Consider the following 27227-nt stretch of genomic DNA (forward strand, 5'->3'; position numbering starts at 1 on the left):
CCAGTACATCACTGGAGCCAAGCTTCCTATCATCCAGGACCTCTATGCCAGGTGGTGTCAGAGGAAGGCTCTAAAAATGTCCAAAGACTCCAGCCACCCTAGTCATAGACTATTCTCTCTGCTACCGCACAGCAAGTGGTACCAGAACACCAAGTCTAGGTCCAAAATGCTTCTTAACAGCTTCTACCCCCAAGCCATAAGACTCCTGAACAGCTAATCAAATGGCTACCCAGACTATTTGCATTGTACCCCCCCATACCCCCCACGCTGCTGCTACTCTCTGTTTATTTTTCATGCATAGTCACTTTACCTCTACCTACATGTACATATTACCTCAATTACCTCGACTAACCTGTGCCCCCGCACATTGACTCTGTACCGGTACCCCCTGTATATAGCCTCTCTACTGTTATTTTATTGTTGCTCCTTAATTATTTTTCTTTTTTCTTTTTTTCTTCTTTTTTAAATGATATATTTTTTTTTTACCTCATTTTATTTTAGTAAATACTTTCTTAACACATATTTTTCTTAAAACTGCATTGTTGGTTAAGGGCTTGTAAGTAAGCATTTTACTGTAAGGTCTACACCTGTTGTATTCGGCACATGTGACAAATACAATTTGATTTGATTTGATTTAACACAACCCCACCAGAGCCCCAGCTTCGGTGCTGGTACCTCCACGAACCTTTCCTCTCATTAGTGCAGTCTAAATTATCTTCTCTTTTTTCATAGTTACAGTAATTAACCCTAAACCAGCCATGAAATTGGCTAATAAGATTGCCCCTTGTTCAGATTAAGAGATTAATTCAATGTATGCGCCAAGCGGAACAAAACTCTCAGAAACGAACAGCTACGAAACCGCAGATTATAAAATGTTGCCAATTTCTATGGCTTGTTATTGTTGGCTATTGCGCAGTGTGAGACGAGAACAGCAAATACATACAAGAACCGTTACAGTGACCTTTTCACCCCCAACCACAGCCAAGAAAGAGCTCTCTACAGTTAGAAAACAGCTTATTAGCTCCTCATATAGGCCAACTGGTTTCTCCCTCCAACATTTCGATAACATTCCTAGCATTTTCACCAAGCAAAACACCAAACACTCCAATGGGAGATGCTCAGACAGATTTGAGGAGAGGAAATATTAGTTGGAAGCTTCGGTTTTTCTGTGGCCTGTACATTTAGGGCAGGGGAAAAATAGAGAGAGTTTTATCTGCTGGGAGAAGCAGCATGCGTGACAGTGGGAAGTGGTGGTCCTGGTTGCTGCTCCACCCTCTCACTCTCTCTGTGGAGCGTGTGTTTGGGGAAGGCCAGGAAATCCAGTCAGGGACACATGGAGGGGCTTAAAACTCTCTTATCACACACTGTCATACCTGCTCAGAAATCAAAGCTCACGCCATCCACTCTGGACTGATAAGAAACCCAAACATAGACCATTCCACACTCTCTCCCTTTACCTCATATCTCTGCTATCTGTTTTTCACCAATCTCATTCCAACAGCAGACGTGTGATTTTTCCGCATAAGGTTTTGTTTGTTTGGGGCCTGCAAGGTTCTCTCTCACAGCCTCTCGCTCCTGAATTCGGTTTGACATCGGCAAATGACTGCTCTGACCGTTCACACAGGATAAAGCTGGACGATTCTTGTAATCTTGTGAAAAATATTAAGGGACAAAACGTTTCATTTCAATATTATTTTCTGGGTAACTGTAGCCGCGACAGTATCGGTATGATGTCAGTCAAGGTTTAGCATGGAAACTTCCTCTGAGAGTCCAGAAACTCAACCTGCATGGACATTTGGACACCTCATAAAGCATTTCATCAGACCATGTAGGATTAATGATGAAAAAATCTTTAAGATGTCTGTTGACTGTCTAGTTGAATTATAACAGTGATGGTAGGCTGTGAATAAAACTACTTCAAATAAATTGAGATATTTATCCTAGGCAGTGTTATTACAGACCAAAATACGTCAGTGTCATCTATATTATTCCTCCACTTCCCAAATCCTTCCCTGGCCCAGGTCAAAAGCACAAAGCCAGTTCTTCATCTCTTAAGCTTTTACTACTACATTTAAACTGTTTCATGTTAGCTTGGTGATTTCACACAACATTGAGAAACCCAGTCCTTTAACTTAATTCATCAAAATGTTCTCTCCCCCGATCTTCTTGGAACATTACACTGAGTATCCAGTCCTGCACAGCACAATGACAGAAGCCAGAGTTTTTTGTATTTTTACAACAGCTTAACCTTTCCACTTCTACCAGGAGCAAGGAGAGAACAAGATTCATAGCGATCATCTTTCCTATGCCAACAGTAGGGCGGTTGTAAATTGCCAAGCTATCAAGTAAGCCTTGCCATCATTGGGATGCGTTCTGGTCTAAATGAATGTCTTCATTTCATTGTTCATTATGAATTAACCATGCACTGACGGTTTAATTAAGCACAAACATTTTCAATAACGGGAACAACATAATCTGGTCATGGGTGGTAGTATTTAAATCTTGCTGTGCGTAACCATTCCCCAGTGACGATGGATTAATCAACAGTCAGGCTAATATATTCCAGGCTAGCTGAGAGTCAATAGAGGAGGTGATTATTGGTGTCAACTGTGCCGGTTTCCTCCCCATCGTTTTCATGCCAAAAGAGGTTGGTTTTGTTTCCTCTCTCTGTGTTGCTCAACTGAGTAGACACCATTAAAAATAGTCTACAGAGCAGGCATGCCATGAGAAGAAATGCCATGCCCCCCAATTCACATGCGCACAATGTACATCACCTCATTTGAAACCGTAGAGAGACACTTTATCTTAACGTGAACCATGGGGGCCAAAGCCAGCATAAGGGATACAAGTGAAGCTGTAAGGTGTTTTGTGGTGGGGTTCCAATAGAACAATAACATTGGAATGGGTAGAACTATCACATTCTCTAACTGTTCTGGGGATTCTTAGAAATACTGTGTCTCTGCAGTAGAATGTCATTGCCTAACTGATCATGACATTAATGTTCACCATAAGGTTCCTAGAGGACAGTAGATTCACGGTATGGAAGGTTTAACACAGGGTACAGCGGGAAACCATCAGTTCACGTAACGTGAAATTCTCAAGAACATAAAAGCTTTGGATCATTTCCAAGTTCTGGGGCGCCACGAGGAGTGAGTAAGGGAGAAAGAATGGAGAAAGAGAGAGCAAGAAAGAGAGTGAGATGAATTTAACATGAATTCATTGCCAGTGTTGTCTGCCACTACTCCTGGCTTCCATTGAGACAGTAAGTGAATGATGGACCCAGCCCACACAAATGCCCTTCCTCTATTAAGTCGTAGCATTCCTTTCACTGGGATGAGTGAGGAGGCGACACCACCAACAACAACAGCATTGGGAACGGGGGCCCCTGTTTTTCTTTTTCATTCTCTCTCACACACACACATGCACACACCAATGACTGTATATGAATGGACAAAGCCATCGATCATCACATGACACCATTCATTCCTATGTGAAGACTCAATAGCGCATTGAAGCCACATTAAGTCAGTTAAGATGGTGCTTCGTGGAGACATAACATGCACAGTTTGAGCTACTCCAGGAAGTGATGTTGCAGGCTAGCTCAGTGCTGCCCCCTTGTCATTGAGTCACTCAAATTGAAGGCTGACTGAGGTACTGCAGGATGCCATTAGCAACTAAATTATCCTTATAACTTCTCTTTGTGCGACATTACAATAATCAGTTCAAGGACATATATCTGGTGTAATAGAAGCAATTACTGTTACCATGATTGTCTTCAAAAAGCATGCTTTATTTACACGAAGATTGCCATTTTCCTTTACTATAATGGGGGATCCTGTTTCTGCAAACAATGCCTGCAGGTCGGCCTTGAACTTCCGTGGTTTCAATGAGAGGGGGCAGTCATTCTCCCCTGACACACACACATACAGAGACTTTTCCACACAGGCCCACATTTCCAACATACCATTTGAGATACCGACAGAGGGTGCCTGAGAACAGGGGCATCCGACAAAGCAGGAGGGTTCGAGGGGAGTGAAGGGGGGGTGAAGGGGGCAGGACATGGGGAGAATCTTGGCATCATGTCAATGCAACCACCACAATGACTGGGGATGAGAGGCCATCTCCTCCTCCAACAATCAGCACATTATCCATGCAACAGAAACCCCATCAGTGCATGAACCCAGAAAACAAGGTCCGGAACCTCATGTCCCACCACATAGAATCTACACTCCCCCAGTCCCTTCATTCTAAATTCAGGCCATTTTCCCTCTCTGTTCATCTTCCAGGAAGAGATCCGTTGGAGGGATCCAAACCTCCAAAAGCCTTAGCCCACCCAAAGGTGTTCTCTGAGGAGTTGTCACTGCTCCTCAATGTTCTGACACCCACAGTGACTGACTCTCACATGCACTCTGCCTTCCCTAGCCTGAAAGCCACAATGACTATGGAAAAGAGATGGGAAAATAAATCCAGGTGGATGGAGTCTTGTACATTATACTACTACGCCTGAAGGTGGGCCAGGGAAGTGTTTAGCATTCGACTCAGCCACACTACTGTACATCTGTGAAACCACACTTGTTGAATTCATGTTCAGTACAATATGCATGCTGTATGAAAGGTGAGAGGCGAGAGATAACATTGGATCCAGGATGTGGTCTCAGATATAGTAGCCTACACATTTCTGTGGTGTGTGACCAAACCATGGTGTATTTTAACACGCACAGCGCGCCAGACAAAACACTTGCTCTGTTTATTTGTATTTAATAAGCGGGAACTTCGATACCCTCCAAGTGCACCTGATGGGTTAGCGGAGGTGGGGGCGAGGTAGGACCTGTAGGGTATGACCTCATTGTTGGTTAGCGAAGGGAACTGGGGTGAAATAGTGCTGTCACTGAGGGAGGAGGAGGAATGCTGCTGAAGCTGTTTTAAATCCAGCAGTTAAGCACAGCTAGAAGCCTCCCTCCCACAAGATCAGCGGTCACTCCCAACCACACGCTCCATCCCTGATCCCTCTCGTACTCCCGTAGACAGACAGCTCATTGGTCCCTGGCCCACCACATGCATTGAGCAAATGGGTTTCAGTGTGTGTTCCAACGGGCAAGTCCTTTCTCTCTGGTGAGAGTTTTGCAGCTGGGAGTGCTCCTGGGTGATATATTTAAGCAATAAGGCATGAGAACCCGGGGGTTATCGATCCCAGGGTTCGAGGGCCTTGTTGCTTTTATAAAACTGTTGCCAACATTAAAAAAAAAAAGATTCATGACATGTTTTCATTAAAAAAACGTAATATTAATTAGTACATTTGTTTTATTTCATCCTTCCACCAGATGGTATAGTCCTGACAAAAGCCAATTGTTAGTTCCTAACAGGCTGGTCGTTATTTATTTTGGGATGTTTTGACCCAGTCGTACATTCTATTCATTCCACGTTGCTAAGCTAAACAAATAATTGGAATATAGCTAGCTAGAAAGCTAGCAGAGGCTCAATGATGACGAGAGACAAGCTTCAATAAATAATGATTTAATAAATCATTTATAAATAGGAAACAAGAACTTCAGCAAATAATCATTTGATAAATAATGTATAAATAGGCAAAAACCAGCTGATTGTCAAGTCAATAATATAGTTATGGAGGATAGCTTGGCCAGGGCTCACCAACCCTGTTCCTAGGTTTTCACTCCAACCCTAATCTAGCGCACATGATTATAATAATTAGCTGGTTGGTAAGCTGAATCAGGTTACTTTAACTGGGGTTGGAGCAAAAACCTACAGAAGGGTAGATCTCCAGGAACAGGGTTGGAGAGCCCTGTGCTAGGCTAACGTTACTTCTCCTTTGCTAGCTAGCTAGCCAACTAAAGGCAAGCTAACAAACTATCACATTAAGCAGCGGAAATGACAGCATACTATTTGCCACTATTGCCATTTTGTGTCCATGATACTGATCGTGATAAATTAATTCTCCTGGATCAGAGAAGCTGTCAGTCTCATCACGTTCATACACATGGCATGGTTTAGATCGCAAATATATATATATTCTTTGCATAGGTCACAGAGGTTTATATTAATCCCCGCTGTACCAAACCAAATGCTAGGCTAGTAGCGTGGGGAAATGTTGTCTTGATACTTTTTTCTGGGGGAGATGAAATGTATAAATTGACTGGCTGGGCTGTGAGACAGTGGATGCGCATTGATAAATCTAACAGAACTGTTAATAGGCATTACCTGTGGAATGCGGGGATTGTGTTGCTATAACTCTCTGCCATCAACCAATCAGCATCCAGGATCCAAAAAAACAGTTTTATAAATACAGTATATGCACGCAGTTGCATGCACACACGTGCATGCGCACACACACACTTATCTTAAAAGTAGCAGACCTCTATCCTTGTTTATTTCAGACTCCATCTGTGTGCAGAGACGACAACAAACGCCAGGGGAAATAAAACAAATCCAGAGATTGCATTCCTTTTCCCTCTGAAGAGAGAGTCATTTGAACTCAGTTTGGTTTGTTTGAGAGGAGAAGTGACAGCAACGCTGCTATGGCAACCAAGTCAAAGTACTGTCACACTCCACCTCCAAACATGGGCTCTGTCCCTGTTTCCAGACACATGTGGCTCCATTTTTCTTTGTCCTCCTGTAAAGAAGAGCTCAGTGAAGACACACACACACACACACACACACACACACACACACACACACACACACACACACACACACACACACACACACACGGTAGGGATCTGTTGAGTACACCTCCAGCTCCCACACTCCCCTCCTCCTCCTCACCCCCCCATGCATCCATCCATCCATCCATCCAGCCCTGGCCTTTTTAAGATACCAGACCTGACATTGATTCCCCTCCATCCATTAGCAATTGCTCAGCCCTCTCCATCTCGCCCTCCAGGTTTTCATCCCATCACCTCCTCTCTCCCTCACTCCTGTTTTTAATCTCCCAAGTCTGAAGCTCTTTCGCTCCATCTTTTTCCCATCCATGTCACTCTTCCCTCCTTTCTCTGTCACTCTCTCTCTCACTCCCTCCCTCCATCCAGCACTATCTCCTTTACTCCCCTCCTTTAATTATCTCTCTCTCCCAGATGAGTCTAGGTCCATCAGTTCGTCATGTCCCTCTAACTGTCACCACAAGAGAAGAGCCAGGCCAGCACAGTCTCTGGTGATTCGTCGCTCCACGTCTAAAACACATCACTAGGATGGGATGAGACAGGCTCTCTCTCCTTACCACCGGCAATAGCTCCATAACTAACTACCTTTGTACCTTTCATCAGCCCCCTCCTACTACTCCCCAGAGATAACCAGTATCTCTAATAAGATAGCCAGTCAGCTGTCCTCCCTATGTCAGGTACACCATATGGCCAAAAGAACATCCACACCTGCTTGTCGAACATCTCATTCCAAAATCATGGGCATTACTGTGGAGTTAGTCCTCCCTTTGCTGCTATAACAGCCTCCACTCTTCTGGGAAGGCTTTCCACTAGATGTTGGAACATTGCTGCAGGGACTTGCTTCCATTCAGCCACAAGAGCTTTAGTGAGGTCGGGCACTGAGGTTGGGCGATTAGGCCTGGCTCGCAGTCGGCGTTCCAATTCATCCCAAAGGTGTTCGATGGGGTTGTCAGGGATCTGTGCAGGCCAGTCAAGTTCTTCTACACCGATCTCAACAAACCATTTCTGTATGGACCTCGCTTTGTGCACATTGTCATGCTGAAACAGGAAAGGGCCTTCCCCATACTGTTGCCACAAAGTTGGAAGCACAGAATCGTCTAGAATGTCATTGTATGCTGTAGCGTTAAGATTTCCCTTCACTGGAACTAAGGGGCCTAGCCCAAACCATGAAAAACAGCCCCAGACCATTATTCCTCCTCTGCCAAACTTTACAGTTGGCACTATGCATTCGGGCAGGTAGCGTTCTCCTGGCATCTGCCAAACCCAGCTTTGTCTGTTGGCCTGCCAGATGGTGAAGTGTGATTCATCACTCCAGAGAACGCGTTTCCACTGCTCCAGAGTCCAATGATGGCGAGCTTTACACCACTCTAGCCGCTTGGCATTGCGCATGGTGATCTTAAGCATGTGTGCGGCTGCTCGGCCATGGAAACCCACTTCATAACGCTCCCAGCAAACAGTTATTGTGCTGACGTTCCTTCCAGAGGCAGTTTGGAACTCAGTGGTGAGTGTTGCAACTGAGGACAGACAATTTTTACTCGCTATGCGCTTCAGCACTCGGTGGTCCAGTTCTGTGAGCTTGAGTGGCCTACCACTTCACGGCTGAGTCGTTGTTGCTCCTAGACGTTTCCACTTCACAATAACAGCACTTACAGTTGACCAGGGCAGCTCTAGCTGGGAAGAAATTTGGAAAGGTGGCATACTATGATAGTGCCACGTTGAAAGTCACTGAGCTCTTCAGTACGGACCACTCTACTGCAAATGTTGGCTGTGTGATCGATTTTATACACCTGTCAGCAACGGGTGTGGCTGAAATAGCCAAATGCACTAATACTTTTGGCCATGTAGTGTATATATACTGCTCAAAAAAATAAAGGGAACACTAAAATAACACAACCTAGATCTGAATGAATGAAATAATCTTATTAAATACTTTTTTCTTTACATAGTTGAATGTGCTGACAACAAAATCACACAAAAATAATCAATGGAAATCCAATTTATTAACCCATGGAGGTCTGGATTTGGAGTCACACTCAAAATTAAAGTGGAAAACCACACTACAGGCTGATCCAACTTTAATGTAATGTCCTTAAAACAAGTCAAAATGAGGCTCAGTAGTGTGTGTGTGGCCTCCACGTGCCTGTATGACCTCCCTACAACGCCTGGGCATGCTCCTGATGAGGTGGTGGATGGTCTCCTGAGGGATCTCCTCCCAGACCTGGACTAAAGCATCGCCAACTCCTGGACAGTCTGTGGTGCAACGTGGCGTTGGTGGATGGAGTGAGACATGATGTCCCAGATGTGCTGGGACATCATGTCCAGTCGGTCCAGTCCATAGCATCAATGCCTTCCTCTTGCAGGAACTGCTGACACACTCCAGCCACATGAGGTCTAGCATTGTCTTGCATTAGGAGAAACCCAGGGCCAACCGCACCAGCATATGGTCTCACAAGGGGTCTGAGGATCTCATCTCGGTACCTAATGGCAGTCAGGCTACCTCTGGCGAGCACATGGAGGGCTGTGCGGCCCCCCAAAGAAATGCCACCCCACACCATGACTGACCCACCGCCAAACTGGTCATGCTGGAGGATGTTGCAGGCAGCAGAACGTTCTCCACGGCGTCTCCAGACTGTCACGTCTGTCACACGTGCTCAGTGTGAACCTGCTTCATCTGTGAAGAGCACAGGGCGCCAGTGGCGAATTTGCCAATCCTGGTGTTCTCTGGCAAATGCCAAACGTCCTGCACGGTGTTGGACTGTAAGCACAACCCCCACCTGTGGACGTCGGGCCCTCATACCACCCTCATGGAGTCTGTTTCTGACCATTTGAGCAGACACATGCACATTTGTGGCCTGCTGGAGGTCATTTTGCAGGGCTCTGGCAGTGCTCCTGCTGCTCCTCCTTGCACAAAGGCGGAGGTAGCGGTCCTGCTGCTGGGTTGTTGCCCTCCTACGGCCTCCTCCACGTCTCCTGATGTACTGGCCTGTCTCCTGGTAGCGCCTCCGTGCTCTGGACACTACGCTGACAGACACAGCAAACCTTCTTGCCACAGCTCGCATTGATGTGCCATCCTGGATGAGCTGCACTACCTGAGCCACTTGTGTGGGTTGTAGACTCCGTCTCATGCTACCACTAGAGTGAAAGCACCGCCAGCATTCAAAAGTGACTAAAACATCAGCCAGGAAGCATAGGAACTGAGAAGTGGTCTGTGGTCCCCACCTGCAGAACCACTCCTTTATTGGGGGTGTCTTGCTAATTGCCTATAATTTCCACCTGTTGTCTATTCCATTTGCACAACAACATGTGAAATTTATTGTCAATCAGTGTTGCTTCCTAAGTGGACAGTTTGATTTCACAGAAGTGTGATTGACTTGGAGTTACATTGTGTTGTTTAAGTGTTCCCTTTATTTTTTTGAGCAGTGTATATTTATACTCCGGACTCCAACATTGCTCATCCTAATATTTATATATTTCTTAATTCCATTCTTCTACTTTTTAGATTTGTGCGTATTGTTATGTATTGTTAGATATTACAGCACTGTATGAGCTAGGAACACAAGCATTTAGCTACACCCGCAATAACATCTGCTAAATATGTTTATGCGACCAATAACATTTCATTTGATTTGATTTTGATGTTAATAAATAATATGAGTGATTCCTCATGAAACCCAGACAAAAAAAGGCCAGGGTTGGGGATTTTCACGAAATGTAATCCATAGAATAGTCCTTTGGATTGTTGACATTCTGAAATAATTGATCAAAGTTGGTATGTTAATAATGACATTTTGGGCTTACCCAGGCCTCTTTTAAGTCGCCATAGTATATCATCTGCTGGTGCTATAAAACAAACAGTGTCATATGAAGCTTTACATTTTACATTTTACCACTGCTCTGTAATACGAGTAGTATTGTGATTTCAATAACTTTTTTAACATTCATTTATGAATATTGACAAATATAAACATAAATATTGAAAACATTTTTGATTTGGCAAATTTTTCTATATATTGTTGAACATAATAAACTCTACGGGCATATCAAAGTTCCAGAGTGGGATCTCTGCTACTTTTAGAGTTATGATCCAATTTGTAATCATTATCAACAGAGTGAATGTAAAAATGGATTCAAAATGCTGGTGATTTGCAGGATGTGCAATGATACAAGTAAAAGGAGGGCTGTGATTGGTTACATTGCCAACTATGCCAATTTCTCTGTATAAAATGGGCCAAATCATTTAAAACTAGCAGAGATCCCACTCTGGAACTTTGATATGCCTCTAGAGTTTATTATGTTCAACAATATATTGAACAATTAGCAAAATCAATGCATTTCTATATGCATGTTTATATTTACAAATATTCATCAATGAATATGTTTAAAAAAAAATCTAAATACTTCTCATTACAGAGCAAGAGGTTAAGCTTCATATGAAGCATAATCATCAAAGGAACAAAGGAACCTTATAGTTATACGGTTTGATTACAAGTCGAATATCAATTACACAAGTGCAAAGTGTGCTAATTTGAAGATATTCAAATATATGAAGCATCATTTTAGCTTAGTAGCATCTACAGATGAAACATTATGGAGTCTTAAAGGAGGCCTGGGTGGTCAACATGTAACAAATAGGCCTATGCCAACTTTGATAAATCATTTTTCAAATATGATTTTGTTGTGTGACCAACTTTTTATTATTTATTTTTTGTGAGGGGTTCAGATCAGACTCAATAATATTGAAAAAGTACATTTGAAGTCGGAAGTTTACATACACTTAGGTTGGAGTCATTAAAACTCGTTTTTCAACCACTCCACAAATTTCTTGTTAACAAACTATAGTTTTGACAAGTCGGTTAGGACATCTACTTTGTGCATGACACAAGTAATTTTTCCAACAATTGTTTACAGACAGATTATTTCACTTAAAATTCACTGTATCACAATTCCAGTGGGTCAGAAGTTTACATACACTAAGTTGACTGTGCCTTTAAACAGCTTGGAAAATTCCAGAAAATGATGTCATGGCTTTAGAAGCTTCTGATAGGCTAATTAACATAATTAGAGTCAATTGGAAGTGTATCTGTGGATGTATTTCAAGGCCTACCATCAAACTCAGTGCCTCTTTACTTGACATTATGGGAAAATCAAAAGAAATCAGCCAAGACCTCAGAACAAAATTGGGGGGTGTTTTGCTGCCGGAGGGACTGGTGCACTTCACAAAATAGATGGCATCATGAGGTATGAAAATTATGTGGATATATTGAAGCAACATCTCAAGATATCAGTCAGGAAGTTAAAGCTTGGTTGCAAATGGGTCTTCCAAATGGACAATGACCCCAAGCATACTTCCAAAGTTGTGGCAAAATGGCTTAAGGACAACAAAGTCAAGGTATTGGAGTGGCCATCACAAAGCCCTGACCTCAATCCTATAGAACATTTGTGGGAAGAACTGAAAATGCGTGTGCGAGCAAGGACGCCTACAAACCTGACTCAGTTACACCAGCTCTGTCAGGAGGAATGGGCTAAAATTCACCCAACTTATTGTGGGAAGCTTGTGGAAGGCTACCCGAAATGTTTGACCCAAGTTAAACAATTTAAAGGCAATGCTACCAAATACTAATTGAGTAATTCTCTCTACTATTATTCTGACATTTCACATTCTTAAAATAAACTAACCTAAGACAGGGAATTTTTACCAGGATTAAATGTCAGGAATTGTGAAAAACTGAGTTTAAATGTATTTGGCTAAGGTGTATGTAAACATCTGACTTCAACTGTATATAGATAAAGTAACGAACAACAGTAGAGAAATGTCCCATCTCCACTCTCCCTCCCTCTTCTCAATAGGTGTGACTCACTCCCTCCCTCCCCCAAGGGGCTCATTTTGCATAAAACAAAACATAATGGGTAACCCATCTAATGTTTGTAAAATTGTTTGTGGGATTAAGGCACACATGAATAGAATCAGCCTGGATACATATTCGATACAGATACTCAAAATACAATATATAAATTCAAACATGATTACATTACATTATCTCATAATAAGCCACTGACCTTTTCGACTCCTATATTGAATGTATCTAATGTTGTTACCTTGGCGCTGTTCACGTGAGCTATGGAGAGCTCTAGTGAAAGAATGTCAAGGTAGTTTTGAAGCCATTAAGTTATGTAGAGCTTATTTGGAGGCTTCCATCTGGTCACTAACATAATTTTTGCCGCAGTCAGTCCAGACAAACGTTTCTGGGGTACTGTGAGAGTTGGTGAAGGGTCATCATTCAACAATAATATATCGGGGAGATAGGGAATGGCAGCACCAACTATGCTCGACACAGACCTGGCAAACAATGACCAAAACGTCTTCACACTGGGGCAGTCCCACATCATGTGACCAGGAGATATTAACACTGGGGCAGTCCCACATCATGTGACCAGGAGATATTAACACTGGGGCAGTCCCACATCATGTGACCAGGAGATATTAACACTGGGGCAGTCCCACATCATGTGACCAGGAGGTCCTCACACTGGGGCAGTCCCACATCATGTGTATGCAGCTTCCAATATTTATTTGAGAACACAACAGACAAATTAGGATAGGAGCAAGTTTAAATTGGCATTTCCGCAGAGTCAAAAAAAAATTATAAATTAATTTGTAGTGTATTAGTCGATGACTAACATTGGAACATTGGAATATTGTTCCAGACTCTTTTCCAGTATGTATTTTGTTAGTAGTCTTTAAAATCTAATGTTCCATTTCGTAACTACTCCCATTGGTTTATGGAGGGTTTCTAGTAGTTTTCTTCATATAGATTGAACACAAAACCTCCACTTGTGTTCTGGCTACCTAATAACCCAGTGAGTGGATGGAATGAGAGTGGTTGATTCCACGGGATGTCATAATTGCATAAGTGCACCTAGCGGTGCAAATTAAAATAAAATGACGAACAAGGTAAATGATACATATTTTTAGGTCATGAAAGGATAATAAACCTTCATCATTCATTATGTTTGAAAGTTTATGAATTCCTTGTTCAGAACATTGTTCAAAAATAATATGTTGTCTGAGTTTCTTGAGGAATCATTCATGTCTGGCTGGATAAACAGGGCCAGCAGGGCGAGAGAGGCGCCCTTGACCCCCCATCCCCTTCATTTCAGGCCTGGGGTCAGGGCCCGACCGCTAACCCCCAGAGAACTCCCACACACACAGGGGCCACATCTGGAGGCCCCACAGGGTGTCTGTGTCCTTGAGGAATCGACTTTTCCACTTTCTCCTTCTCTATGTCTCTTTCTCATTTGATTTCTCTCTCTCTCTCTCTCTCTCACACACACACACACACACACACACACACACACACACACACACACACACACACACACACACACACACAACTTCAATCGCATTCCCAATATTGAATCTGTATGAATCCGTATGAGGGTTAAATTATCTCTGAAAATCCACATTTATCTTACCTAGCAGACCTCTGTCCTTGTATTTTTCAGACTCCATCTGTGTGCAGACACAACAACAAAAGCCAGGGGAAATAAGACCAATCCAGAGATTGCATTCCTTTTCCCTCTGAAGAGAGAGTCATTTGAACTCAGTTTGGTTTGTTTGAGAGGAGAAGTGACAGCAATGCTGCTATGGCAACCAAGCCAAAGTACTGTCACACTCCACCTCTGTTCCTGTTTCCAGACACGTGGCTCCATTTTTCTTTGTCCTCCTGAAAACAAGAGCTGAGTGAAGACACACACACACACACACACACACAGGCTTGAGGAGATGAATATTCAAACACTCATCCTCCTCCATCACCTCCTCCTCTTTCTCTTGTCACTTTGAACGTTAAGAGAAACACTTCTCGAAATATCCATGATCATCTTTGTCTGTGCCTTCCAACTGCAAGTGCTCCCCTTATCCTCCATCCCTCGCCTTCCCCACTCCGCTGCTGTCAGACAGCATCTTAATATCAGGGGCTGTGGTTTACTCTAGAGCTTTTGCCTCCATACTCTTTCATTAGAAGCAAAGGATTTGCAAGGGTTCACCGAGGAGTTTCTTACATTCACGAGGAACACCGGCCAGAAGACCATTGACGCCTATAGTCAACGGTCAGCTGCATGTGAAAACCAAACAGAAACCTAAACTAGGCCTAAGACATAACTCATGTCTGAATGTTCAGCAATCCGAAAATTCTGTTTTGAAAGGGGATAAAAAAAATGAAATTAGACAACATCATCGTTGCATCTACCACTGAGCCTATTTTTATCCTGTCTGTCACATTTCAACTGGGATAAAAAAGCCACAGCAGACATCAAGAGACATGAACACACACACACACACACACATTTAGACAAATGCATCAGAATGTGGCAGTCTCTCACCCCTGCTGAGTGTTGCCCCCCTTTGCACAGCATTGAGAGCGAAACAGAAGGACCATTTACCAAGCATGCCAAAGTGGCCCCATGTGAAGACAACTATGATCTACATGTGTTATTGCATTCTGAAGAAGCATTTCATGTGTTGGGAAAACTGAAACCCGCACTACGGGGAAACCATAAAAGCTGTATCCGATCTTGTTTTTCATGGTTGGTCAGAATTCGAATCAAAACATAATTCCGCAGATGCACACATGCATAGATAAACATGAAGTTTAAAAACATCAGGCTATTAACGTACACGCCCTATAGGGAGCGTAAATGTAATGGGGAGGAAAACTGTTGGAGGGTAAAAAATGTACAGTATGTGGGTGAAATAAAGAGAAAGAGTAAAGAAAGATTGAGGGTGAGAACGAGGAGAATATGGAAGAGTAGAGTGTGTGTATGTCAGTACTGTAAGTACTGACATAGGCAGACTCTGGTCCTGACAACTCTTGCATCTTCTCAAACTCACTCCACACCTCATTGTCAGTCTGTCTGTCTCTCTCCCTTCTGTCTGTCTCTCTCCTATCTGTCTGTCAGTCTGTATGGTTTAACAGTGCCCTCTCCACGTCATGCCACCTCTGTGCCCATTCCTCTCTGCAGCCTTTCCATAGACCGGCCAACATCAGACAGGCTGCCTACGTTAGACTGGCCGCCTACGTTAGACAGGCCGCCTACGTTAGACAGGCCGCCTACGTTAGACAGGCCGCCTACGTTAGACAGGCCGCCTACGTTAGACAGGCCGCCTACGTTAGACAGGCCGCCTACGTTAGACTGGCCGCCTACGTTAGACTGGCCGCCTACGTTAGACTGGCCGCCTACGTTAGACTGGAAGCCTACGTTAGACTGGAAGCCTACGTTAGACAGGCCGCCTACGTTAGACTGGCCGCCTACGTTAGACTGGCCGCCTACGTTAGACAGGCCGCCTACGTTAGACAGGCCGCCTACGTTAGACAGGCCGCCTACGTTAGACAGGCCGCCTACGTTAGACAGGCCGCCTACGTTAGACTGGCCGCCTACGTTAGACTGGAAGCCTACGTTAGACTGGAAGCCTACGTTAGACTGGAAGCCTACGTTAGACTGGCCGCCTACGTTAGACTGGCCGCCTACGTTAGACAGGCCGCCTACGTTAGACTGGCCGCCTACGTTAGACAGGCCGCCTACGTTAGACAGGCCGCCTACGTTAGACTGGAAGCCTACGTTAGACTGGCCGCCTACGTTAGACTGGCCGCCTACGTTAGACTGGCCGCCTACGTTAGACTGGCCGCCTACGTTAGACTGGAAGCCTACGTTAGACAGGCCGCCTACGTTAGACAGGCCGCCTACGTTAGACAGGCCGCCTACGTTAGACAGGCCGCCTACGTTAGACAGGCCGCCGACGTTAGACAGGCCGCCTACGTTAGACAGGCCGCCTACGTTAGACTGGAAGCCTACGTTAGACAGGCCGCCTACGTTAGACAGGCCGCCTACGTTAGACTGGCCGCCTACGTTAGACTGGCCGCCTACGTTAGACTGGCCGCCTACGTTAGACTGGAAGCCTACGTTAGACTGGAAGCCTACGTTAGACTGGCCGCCGAAGTTAGACAGGCCGCCGAAGTTAGACAGGCCGCCTACGTTAGACTGGAAGCCTACGTTAGACTGGAAGCCTACGTTAGACTGGAAGCCTACGTTAGACTGGAAGCCTACGTTAGACAGGCCGCCTACGTTAGACAGGCCGCCTACGTTAGACTGGAAGCCGACGTTAGACTGGCCGCCGACGTTAGACTGGCCGCCGACGTTAGACTGGCCGCCTACGTTAGACTGGCCGCCTACGTTAGACAGGCCGCCTACGTTAGACAGGCCGCCTACGTTAGACTGGCTGCCTACGTTAGACTGGCTGCCAATGTTATACAGGCTGCCAATGTTATACAGGCTGCCAACGTTATACAGGCTGCCAATGTTAGACATGCTGCCAACGTTAGACAGGCTTACAACGTTAGACAGGCTGACAACGTTAGACAGGCTGCCAACGTTAGACAGGCTGCCAACGTTAGACATGCTGCCAACGTTAGACAGGCTGCCAACGTTTGACAGGCTGCCAACGTTAGACATGCTGCCAACGTTAGACATGCTGCCAACGTTAGACAGGCTGCCAACGTTAGACAGGCTGCCAACGTTAGACAGGCTGACAACGTTAGACAGGCTGACAACGTTAGACAGGCTGACAACGTTAGACATGCTGACAACGTTAGACAGGCTGACAACGTTAGACAGGCTGCCAACGTTAGACAGGCTGACAACGTTAGACAGGCTGACAACGTTAGACAGGCTGACAACGTTAGACATGCTGACAACGTTAGACAGGCTGACAACGTTAGACAGGCTGACAACGTTAGACAGGCTGACAACGTTAGACATGCTGCCAATGTTATACAGGCCGCCAACGTTAGACAGGCTGACAAGCAGATCCCGGAGATAAGGGACTCTGTCCTTTCCCTGTACAGATTATGAATTCATTAGGATGGTGTGCCTTTATAACGCCATGGAGCGAGATTGCAGCGTGAATAACTATTTGGTAATGGCTCTGTCTCGTCACTGTCGCCTGCTAACATGCAATACTCTGCTCACACTAGTATAAACTGCATCAGCCTGCCTGCTTTTCATTTGCTGTCCCTTCGCGTTCATTGAAGAATAGTTTTGAAGTGCTTCAAGTCTTTCTTTTAAATCCATGACATCATTTGGAGGGGGGAGAGCCAGGGATTAATAGCTTGATGGTAGAAATATGCCAGCCATTATACAACGGGGCTGACATAAAACGACACAGAAAAGAACAGAGGAGATTACTTGGAAACAAACATCATTATGTTGTCAACCAGAATCACATGTATTTATTTTCCGTGCCATAGCACACAATATTTTGCCTACAGCAGGTTTTCAAAGTTGAGTTTGGTCTGCTTCGTGTTAAACATTTTGCCATGGAAAAAAATATACTACCAACCCTCCTCTCCCCCAGTGAAAGTCTGGTCACTTCAGAGACCGTGCGGCAGTCTCCCCTTTCCCCTTTGGAGCGTGCTAAAACAGGGTGCCCCAGCTGTGGGAAGCATGCTAGTCACTCCCCTTCCTCCCTCCCTCCCTCTGCCTCCCATGCCAACCCCTTATCAACAAGCGAGGGTGTAAGGAGAGGAGGAGGAGGAGGAGGAGGAGGAGGAGGAGGATACAGACAGAGAAACAGAGACATGAAGGACACTATATTTAGAGCTAGAGTTGTCACCTTCTGTTTTTCTTCCTTGAATAATCCCAGCTTGACAGCACGAATCCTGCGGAGCAGAGGTTGCCGGGATATACCACCCCATCATCTCCAGAGAGAAACACAGCCAGCGAGATAATCATGTTCTCTCCAGGCTTGCGTGCCACAGCCACCTCATATAATTCTGTTGAAGCCATTTTTCAAAGGCCTTAGCGATAAAAAGGCAGACGTGAAGCGGAGCCACGAGCCCGCTGACCGTAACAATGCCGATACACATTTCATGCACGGGAGTAGAAAACTGGCAACCCGGAGAACTCCATCCACCACCCCTAATCTATAGATCCGTGGACAAGCACCGACCCGCTAGACCTAAACTATCAGACCACCCAAGCGACACGTGGGAACTGCACTGACTTGGCTTCTCAGAGCCCACTCTGCCAACACGCAGCAAAGGCATGACTGCAGGTGCTTACATGTATCACAAATCTTCTATCCGCGACAGTGGATATCAAAGTTTGTGTACACACACACACACCCGGCAGAGAGGAGCGAGGGAGAGGGAGGACGCAGATTAAATATGACATGGCAGCAGCAGATGTGCAGAGCAAAGGGGGTGGAATAGCTCAGTCACAGCAGGGAGAGGAGACGAGAGCAGGCAGGCAGGGGCTTTGACATTACACGCCTGGACTGATGTACTAGCCATGACAGCTGCCCCTTACATTGTATGCCTTACATAGCACACTCCATCCTTACCTAACAGCAGTGGCTCTCTGTGTCAGCTTGGTTAGGGGACTCTGTGCTATGGAGGTGGGAAGGTGCGCATAAATAGTCAGCAATGCAAATCATCAAGATATTTGCAGTCTTTTTTTTTATGTATCCTGCTGGGTCTATGTGATGTCATTCTGTTAGGTGTTGCCTGTACCTGGTCATGTGGTCAGATGTCATGGAACCACAATCAACTTTAAGACAAGTTAATCAGTGACCTCTTAGGCAAAAAGCAGCCACCTCTACTGGCTTGCTATGAAAATGAAACGTTGAGTAATCGCGAGTAGCAGACATAACCGGGGACCCAGACATTGTTTCCCCGATGATCATTATGCCTTTACAAAGTTTCATGTCTTCTAAGTGAACCTTTGTTTAAAAAAAGGGAGAGGCAGCGGGTATTGAAGGAGTCAGTGGATATAACATAACTGATTGGCAGTGGCAAGCATGAAGCCTTGTACTGTACTGAAGGTTTTGATCCTGGTCTCATTGGGAGTGTTGCACCCTGAACCCGTGTCCGTGTCAGCATGTCGGTCTGGGGCCCAGGGCAGGTTTTGTTCTGCCTGGGAAGACTTGGGAAGGCTTGGCAAAGTCACCCTGGGTCTGTGCACTTGCTGTCTCTTGGCAGGTTAGCTGTGGATAAGCTTTCAGCGGCTCATTGATTGCTGAGGGCCTCTGTTCTGGTAAGGCTTGCTGGGGCACTTAGCTCTGGCTCCAGTGTCACACTTACAATTGACCCAAATAAATAGGAACCTTGGAGCCTGGGAGAGAGATGGAAGGAGATGGAGGGAGATAAACGCATGGGCATCTAACTCTCTCTGTTTCACTCTCGCACACACAGACACCCACCCACCCACCGACCAACTAACCCACACAAACACACACTCCCACCTCGTGTCCATTACATGGAGACCTGACTGCGGCCTTTTCTCCTCTCACTCTCTTGTCTTTCTTTCTTGGCTGGCCGTCTCTCTCTCTCTTTTAGACACTGACAGTGGGGTGGAAAGCTCAGCGCAAGGCTCTCAGACAGACAGAGCACAAATGGACTGCCATAATGCTCTCCCTTTCAGCAGACACGTCAGCAAGGGTATCAGACAACCCATACCGTGGAGAAACAAACCACAGGCAGGCGGAAAGCTTAGGAAGCACCTCCAGCAGGGAATTTAACCATGAATAGCTTTAACTCTCTTACCATAGCACTGTGTCTGCCCACGGTTCTTTTTTGATCTAATCTAAGAAATCTGAGCTATTGTAATCGCAGAGCCAGAGAGCAACAATGAATGAAGTCTAAGTGAAGGTCACTGTGAGTAGCAGCCTAATTCACAGAATAGGGACGCGGACATATAGTCAGACATGATCTCTGTGTTAATATCGTCCACCCTGAGAGCACAGACAGGAGGGGTGCGCTAACACTGAGCTCTTTGTGCTACTGTGATAATTCTGTAACCGTAATGTTATGTGATAAAGATAAAGCGAGTGGGCAAAGAAAAAAGCCAGGGGAAGTTGAAATAAACTTGAGATTCTGTATGAGAAATAGTCCAATTATATGACTGTCTGGCCATGCGTTTTCTCTCCCAACTCTGTTTCCAGGTGTTTCACCCTGAACCAAAGGAAAACAACGTTAAACACTTTCAAATGCGACTGAAGATTAGCGTAACAAGCTATTACTAGCTAATACGCTCACATTCTCCCAGGGTGTGGGGGCAGATAGTTAAGCCCAAGTGTGACTGGATCCTGTTTTTGGGGGTCATGACCCCTGAGGAGCCCCACACCCTGAAATAGCACGTAATTATAGGGCTTGTTTGAGCATAAATAAGAAGCTAAAATCAGAAGCTTAAACCAGTCAGTCCTACTCACTCCTCACAAATAAAGATAGCAGAAGGTACACTTAATAAGGAACACAATGGTGGTGCTTTGTTTGTGTTGTAACATTGTATTACAACCTCCACCTTCCACTTTGTCAGCAATTTACACCAGCCGGAAGGAAGTGAGGCAACGTCTATATATCTAGTATAGGTCTCAGCAATGTCTGTAAACACACTCTCTGTTCTTTGAAGACCTAAGTGCCCTCTTTATCTCATAACCATAAAATCTGTTGGCTAACCAGCCTGTGATGAGCACTTTGAAAATATGTTTAACTTGTATGTGAGCATGCATGTGTGTTTTTGTGTGTGTGACTGTATGAGGGAGAACTTTATTCAACGTGGCTGTAGTGTATACAGTAGGTGTAGATGGTGTGCATGCCTGCCTGTTTGTGCATGTGCCAATGTTTTTTCTTCCCCTTTCGGCTTATACTGCTAAAGCAGTGTGGGAGATGATCGATGCTTACGAGCCCTGAGTGGACATTCCTTTACTCTGAGCCGCTGTTTGCTCTTCCCTTATCACAGGTGATAACTCAGAGCCCTGTACTGATTCTGACCCACTCATTGGTTGCTTTTATAGACCTCACTATTCTACAGACAACTGATAGGAACTTATAAAGAAAGCGTAGGCCTGATGGGGACTTAAATTTGAAGATAAGGTAGACAGACTGATATTATTCAACAGAAACTAGAAATTATATCTGAATCAAGAAAACTGAAAAGGAACTCAATACTCAGATGAGAATGTCAGTTGAATAAATACATACAAATGCACAGCTCAGAATGACAGAAAACTACATTCTAAAAAACATGTGCAACAATTACCTAGAGCATTTAGATTTTTCCTAACCACTGTGCTGGGAATGAATCATAGTGAATCTGCTGTCATGTCACAATGGAGTTATGTGATGGCTGGCATGTGATGTGTCTCTCCCCTCTCTGCCCTCCGGGCCATCGTTTAGCATGTAAATCCTTAAAGCTTTCACTCATTCAGCAGAAAGCTTTCTCTTTCTCTCTCCACTAAGGAAAAAAACGACAGAAGATAAACTAGATCTATAACATTTCTATTAAAATAGAACCTCCATTTTGAACTGATGACAAAGGTGCATTAAATGGCAATGTGAACCAACATGACTTGAATGTGGATTCAACCAGGGTAGTTGCATTAACTGAAAAAAAAGCCTCTTATATCTTAGACGCATCAGTCCAAGGTCTCTGTGAGATTGTCTGTAGCGCAGGTTCCCTGAATGAGTTGACTGATGATGAACATGCTCTCCAAGTAGCAGGAGCCTACAAGCACTCAAGTCATCATCCAAAGAAGGAAGTGTTTGTATATACACTGCTCAAAAAAATAAAGGGAACACTAAAATAACACATCCTAGATCTGAATGAATTAAATAATCTTATTAAATACTTTTTTCTTTACATAGTTGAATGTGCTGACAACAAAATCACACAAAAATAATCAATGGAAATCCAATTTATCAACCCATGGAGGTCTGGATTTGGAGTCACACTCAAAATTAAAGTGGAAAACCACACTACAGGCTGATCCAACTTTGATGTAATGTCCTTAAAACAATTCAAAATGAGGCTCAGTAGTGTGTGTGGCCTCCACGTGCCTGTATGACCTCCCTACAACGCCTGGGCATGCTCCTGATGAGGTGGCGGATGGTCTCCTAAGGGATCTCCTCCCAGACCTGGACTAAAGCATCCGCCAACTCCTGGACAGTCTGTGGTGCAACGTGGCGTTGGTGGATGGAGCGAGACATGATGTCCCAGATGTGCTCAATTGGATTCAGGTCTGGGGAACGGGCGGGCCAGTCCATAGCATCAATGCCTTCCTCTTGCAGGAACTGCTGACACACTCCAGCCACATGAGGTCTAGCATTGTCTTGCATTAGGAGGAACCCAGGGCCAACCGCACCAGCATATGGTCTCACAAGGGGTCTGAGGATCTCATCTCGGTAGCTAATGGCAGTCAGGCTACCTCTGGCGAGCACATGGAGGGCTGTGCGGCCCCCCAAAGAAATGCCACCCCACACCATGACTGACCCACCACCAAACCGGTCATGCTGGAGGATGTTGCAGGCAGCAGAACATTCTCCACGGCGTCTCCAGACTCTGTCACGTCTGTCACATGTGCTCAGTGTGAACCTGCTTTCATCTGTGAAGAGCACAGGGCGCCAGTGGCGAATTTGCCAATCTTGGTGTTCTCTGGCAAATGCCAAACGTCCTGCACGGTGTTGGGCTGTAAGCACAACCCCCACCTGTGGACGTTGGGCCCTCATACCACCCTCATGGAGTCTGTTTCTGACCGTTTTAGCAGACACATGCACATTTGTGGCCTGCTGGAGGGCATTTTGCAGGGCTCTGGCAGTGCTCCTCCTGCTCCTCCTTGCACAAAGGCGGAGGTAGCAGTCCTGCTGCTGGGTTGTTGCCCTCCTACGGCCTCCTCCACGTCTCCTGATGTACTGGCCTGTCTCCTGGTAGCGCCTCCATGCTCTGGACACTACGCTGACAGACACAGCAAACCTTCTTGCCACAGCTCGCATTGATGTGCCATCCTGGATGAGCTGCACTACCTGAGCCACTTGTGTGGGTTGTAGACTCCGTCTCATGCTACCACTAGAGTGAAAGCACCGCCAGCATTCAAAAGTGACCAAAACATCAGCCAGGAAGCATAGGAACTGAGAAGTGGTCTGTGGTCACCACCTGCAGAACCACTCCTTTATTGGGGGTGTCTTGCTAATTGCCTATAATTTCCACCTGTTGTCTATTCCATTTGCACAACAGCATGTGAAATGTATTGTCAATCAGTGTTGCTTCCTAAGTGGACAGTTTGATTTCACAGAAGTGTGATTGACTTGGAGTTACATTGTGTTGTTTAAGTGTTCCCTTTATTTTTTTGAGCAGTATATATATATATATATACACACACAAAGTTAATGCAAATCAGAAAGTGTCTTTGTGTTGCAAGGCACCCACGTGCAGATTCAAAGCAATCAATAATGCCAGACATACTAAACGAACTCCCAAACTTGTTTTAGTTACTCTGTCTGATGGTCTGAGTCCTCCTCAGCAGATAGGGCTGGCCAAAGTCTAACCCCTCTGATGACCAGCACAAGGTCAACAGCAACTCAAACTCATCCAAGATTATGACATAATAACAACACAAAATTACATTAAAAAAAACTGGTTTAGAAAACAGTCAAAAACTGTCTACAAGTCTGATATTGAAATTTGAGGTGAAGGTTTTAACCTTAGTGTTTGGCAACAGACCAACCAGATTAAAGAAGCCATATGGACCATCAGACCCCACTAGTGGTATTAGCCGGAAGCCACATTAATGCCACAGGTTAGCTTCTACATTTTGGCAACACAGTCCACAATGTATAACTGTTCCAATAGACAGAGATTGCCAGCATGAACTAGTGGGTGCAATAGGTTGTGTAAAGCTTGGAGCGTTGAAAACAAAAAGCTTGTTAAAAACAGTTGGATGGTTATAAGGAGTTTAGAGTTGCATTTTCAAGAAGTTGTTAAAATTCAGCCGAGCCCCCTTGGAAAGCTCCAAGGAATCTTGCCCCCCCCCATGTGTATGCTTTGTAAAATGTGTAGCTAATTATTTGGCTCACCAAGGTCCATAAAGGAATCAATATGGACACATTTAAAAGCAATTCCCTTTAGTGTGAGCCAAAACAACACAATTAGAAAATGTGCAGCTCATGTTCAATTCTAGTCACCAACAAAGTGAAGTTGCTCTGTCAAGCATATAGGGTAGTTCCATTTGATTTCAAATATTTTTTGACCGCACGCCTTTTGATTTGAACGAAACTTTCCATTCATTTTGGCCCATGGTAGAAGAGGTCAGAAAGTGACTTTTTGGACCTAAATGCCAAAACATTCAAGAGACATCGGTGCTCAAAGTTGACCCATTTTGCATACCCCACGATACCATGAGACATCCAAGTATTCATTACTGTGGCTCAGTTGGTAGAGCATGGTGTTTGCAACGCCAGGGTTATGGGTTTGATTCCCACAGGGGACCAGTACGGAATTTTTTTTAAATGAAATGTATGCATTCACTACTGTAAGTCGCTCTGGATAAGAGCGTCTGCTAAATGACAAAAAGTAAATGTAATTAACGGTTGAGTTTGATATAATTAAAAATCTTTCAAACAAGGTTATCAACCTATCAGATCATTTCTTGAAATTCTTTTTTTTAAATACAAATTATGATTTTTTCTTTTACCTTTAACATCAATGACGTAAAATGTGTAAGCCCCCATTTTTACATATGTTGTAGCTTAGACCCTATTTTACATCGTTTGAGGTGTTTGTGTTGTGCCCACCATCTGTTGAGACACAGCATACACAGAAATAGGATTCAGAGAATGGACATATACCTTCAGACCACTGCAATGTAGCTGAAACACCATTGAATTTGAAATTTTATTGACATTTTAACTTCCAATTACTACCACAAAGATGGCCGCCGGTCCACCCACCATCGAATGTCAACTTATTTGGGAATTGTCTATTCTATTATTTATATTTAAATAGGTTTCCTATACAATATTGACAGTATAACTTAAAACAATTGATATCTCCATTCAAGTCAACATTCTCTGATGTGTGGGGTTCCAACAATCTTTGTGGCCCAATTTCACTTTAAATGTCAATTGTATAAGCATTTTAGTACATTTATTTTGCAAAATATGACACCCACCCTGTATTCAAGAGCATGCAAAATTATAAAATAGATAACGCTGTTTGTAAGCTTTTAAATAATATCAAACTCGACCGTTAATCTTTTCCAGTGACTAAGACTTGGCTGTCTCATGGTATGATGGGGAATGCAAAATGTGTCAACTTTGAGCACCTCGATATTTTGACATTCAGGTCCAAAAAGTCACTTTCTGACCACTTCTACTATGGGCAAATATGTATGGAAAGTTTTGTTCAAATCAAAAGGGACGCAGTCAAAAAGGGATTGAATTCAAATGGAACAACCCTATCGCTCTCTCAAAAACCAATAAATAACAAAAAAAGGAACTAATTTAAAGGAAATTGGAAAGAAATGACCATGTTGGAGCAGTGCGATTGTAAACTTGAAACCAGTGGGTTGTGAAAACCAACTTAATTAGAGAGTGAAAACCAACAAGTAAGCAAAAAGAAAGAGAGAGAGAAAGAGAGAAAAAGAGACAGAGAGAGAGGGAGAGAGAGAGAAAGAGACAGAGACAGAGAGAGAGAGACAGAGAGAGAGAGAGAGAGAAAGAAAAAAGAAAGAAAAAGAGAGTGACAGAGAGAGAGAGAGACAGAGAGAGAGAGAGAGAGAGAGAGAGAGAGAGACAGAGACAGAGACATAGACTCAGGTTGCCCAATTCCACATAACTCACAGACAAAAAAAAAGTTGCAGATTCTATTCTCTTTCTCCACATGCGGTGATGAGGATTTAAAGACATCTGGAGGTTTAGCGAGGCCTCTCCTTTGAGCTCCACACCAGGGTTCACATCATGATTAGCCTTACATGCACACAGTGCAACGGGATTGATAAAGCATCAGAGATTATGGTACACCATAAAGGTCCATTTTCAAGGTACAGTTCACTACACAGACAGGGCCTCATGTGCCAATTTAAGTATTCATAATACACTGGGCTCTGCCAAGGGCAGACAAAGCGCTGTTGGAGGACTGTGGTAGTCAGTCAGATTAATGAAGATTTGGTCTCTGGCCCTGACCAGTAGGCACAAACAACACTTCTTCTCTCCCCTGCTCATCTCTCTCGTCAACCTCCTCTCTCAGCAGATAATCCAGCTTCAGCCAGAGAGAGGTGGCTGGGCTCACACTGACACTACGGTGTGCCAAGCACGTAGCTGTCTGTAACGCCTTCCTAGTCCCCCCTAAACCCTACATTTCACCAAGAGGAAACACAAAGCTAGGATGAGCTGGGAAAATAAAAGCAACCACTAGAGCTCACATACAGGGAAATACTATCCACCTGTTTCAGAGTCACAGAGAACCACACCAACTAGGCAAGATATCTAAACGTGTGTCTTACCTTTGAAGGAGAGGAAAACCCGAGGGGCAGAGAGGGGCTCAATGGGCAGTGTGGGCAGTGCATGGGCCGAAAGGGCCAGCATGGTGGACAGCCACCACATTTTGTCCCACAGCATGGTCCCTCCGCTTCCAGACACAGAAGAGGAGAGAGAGTCCAGGTACCTGGGGAAAGAGAGGGAGAGAGTGAGATGATGATCAGCTCTGTATCACACCCCCATACAACAA

General features: G+C 44.6%; 1 protein-coding gene across 4 annotated transcripts in view; it reads right to left on the reverse strand.

Annotated features, from left to right (window-relative positions):
- The window catches only part of LOC115150968 (semaphorin-3F), a 79484-nt gene that overhangs the window by 47955 nt on the left and 4302 nt on the right, over positions 1-27227 (reverse strand). For all 4 annotated transcript variants that reach the window (XM_029694838.1, XM_029694837.1, XM_029694836.1 and 1 more), the window contains exon 2: positions 27004-27164. In XM_029694838.1, the coding sequence (XP_029550698.1) occupies positions 27004-27118 (115 nt within the window). In that variant the 5' untranslated portion in view covers positions 27119-27164. The remainder of the gene's footprint in view (positions 1-27003; positions 27165-27227) is intronic.

Source organism: Salmo trutta, chromosome 16, assembly GCF_901001165.1.
Source record: "Salmo trutta chromosome 16, fSalTru1.1, whole genome shotgun sequence".
NCBI classification, from domain to species: Eukaryota; Metazoa; Chordata; class Actinopteri; order Salmoniformes; family Salmonidae; genus Salmo; species Salmo trutta.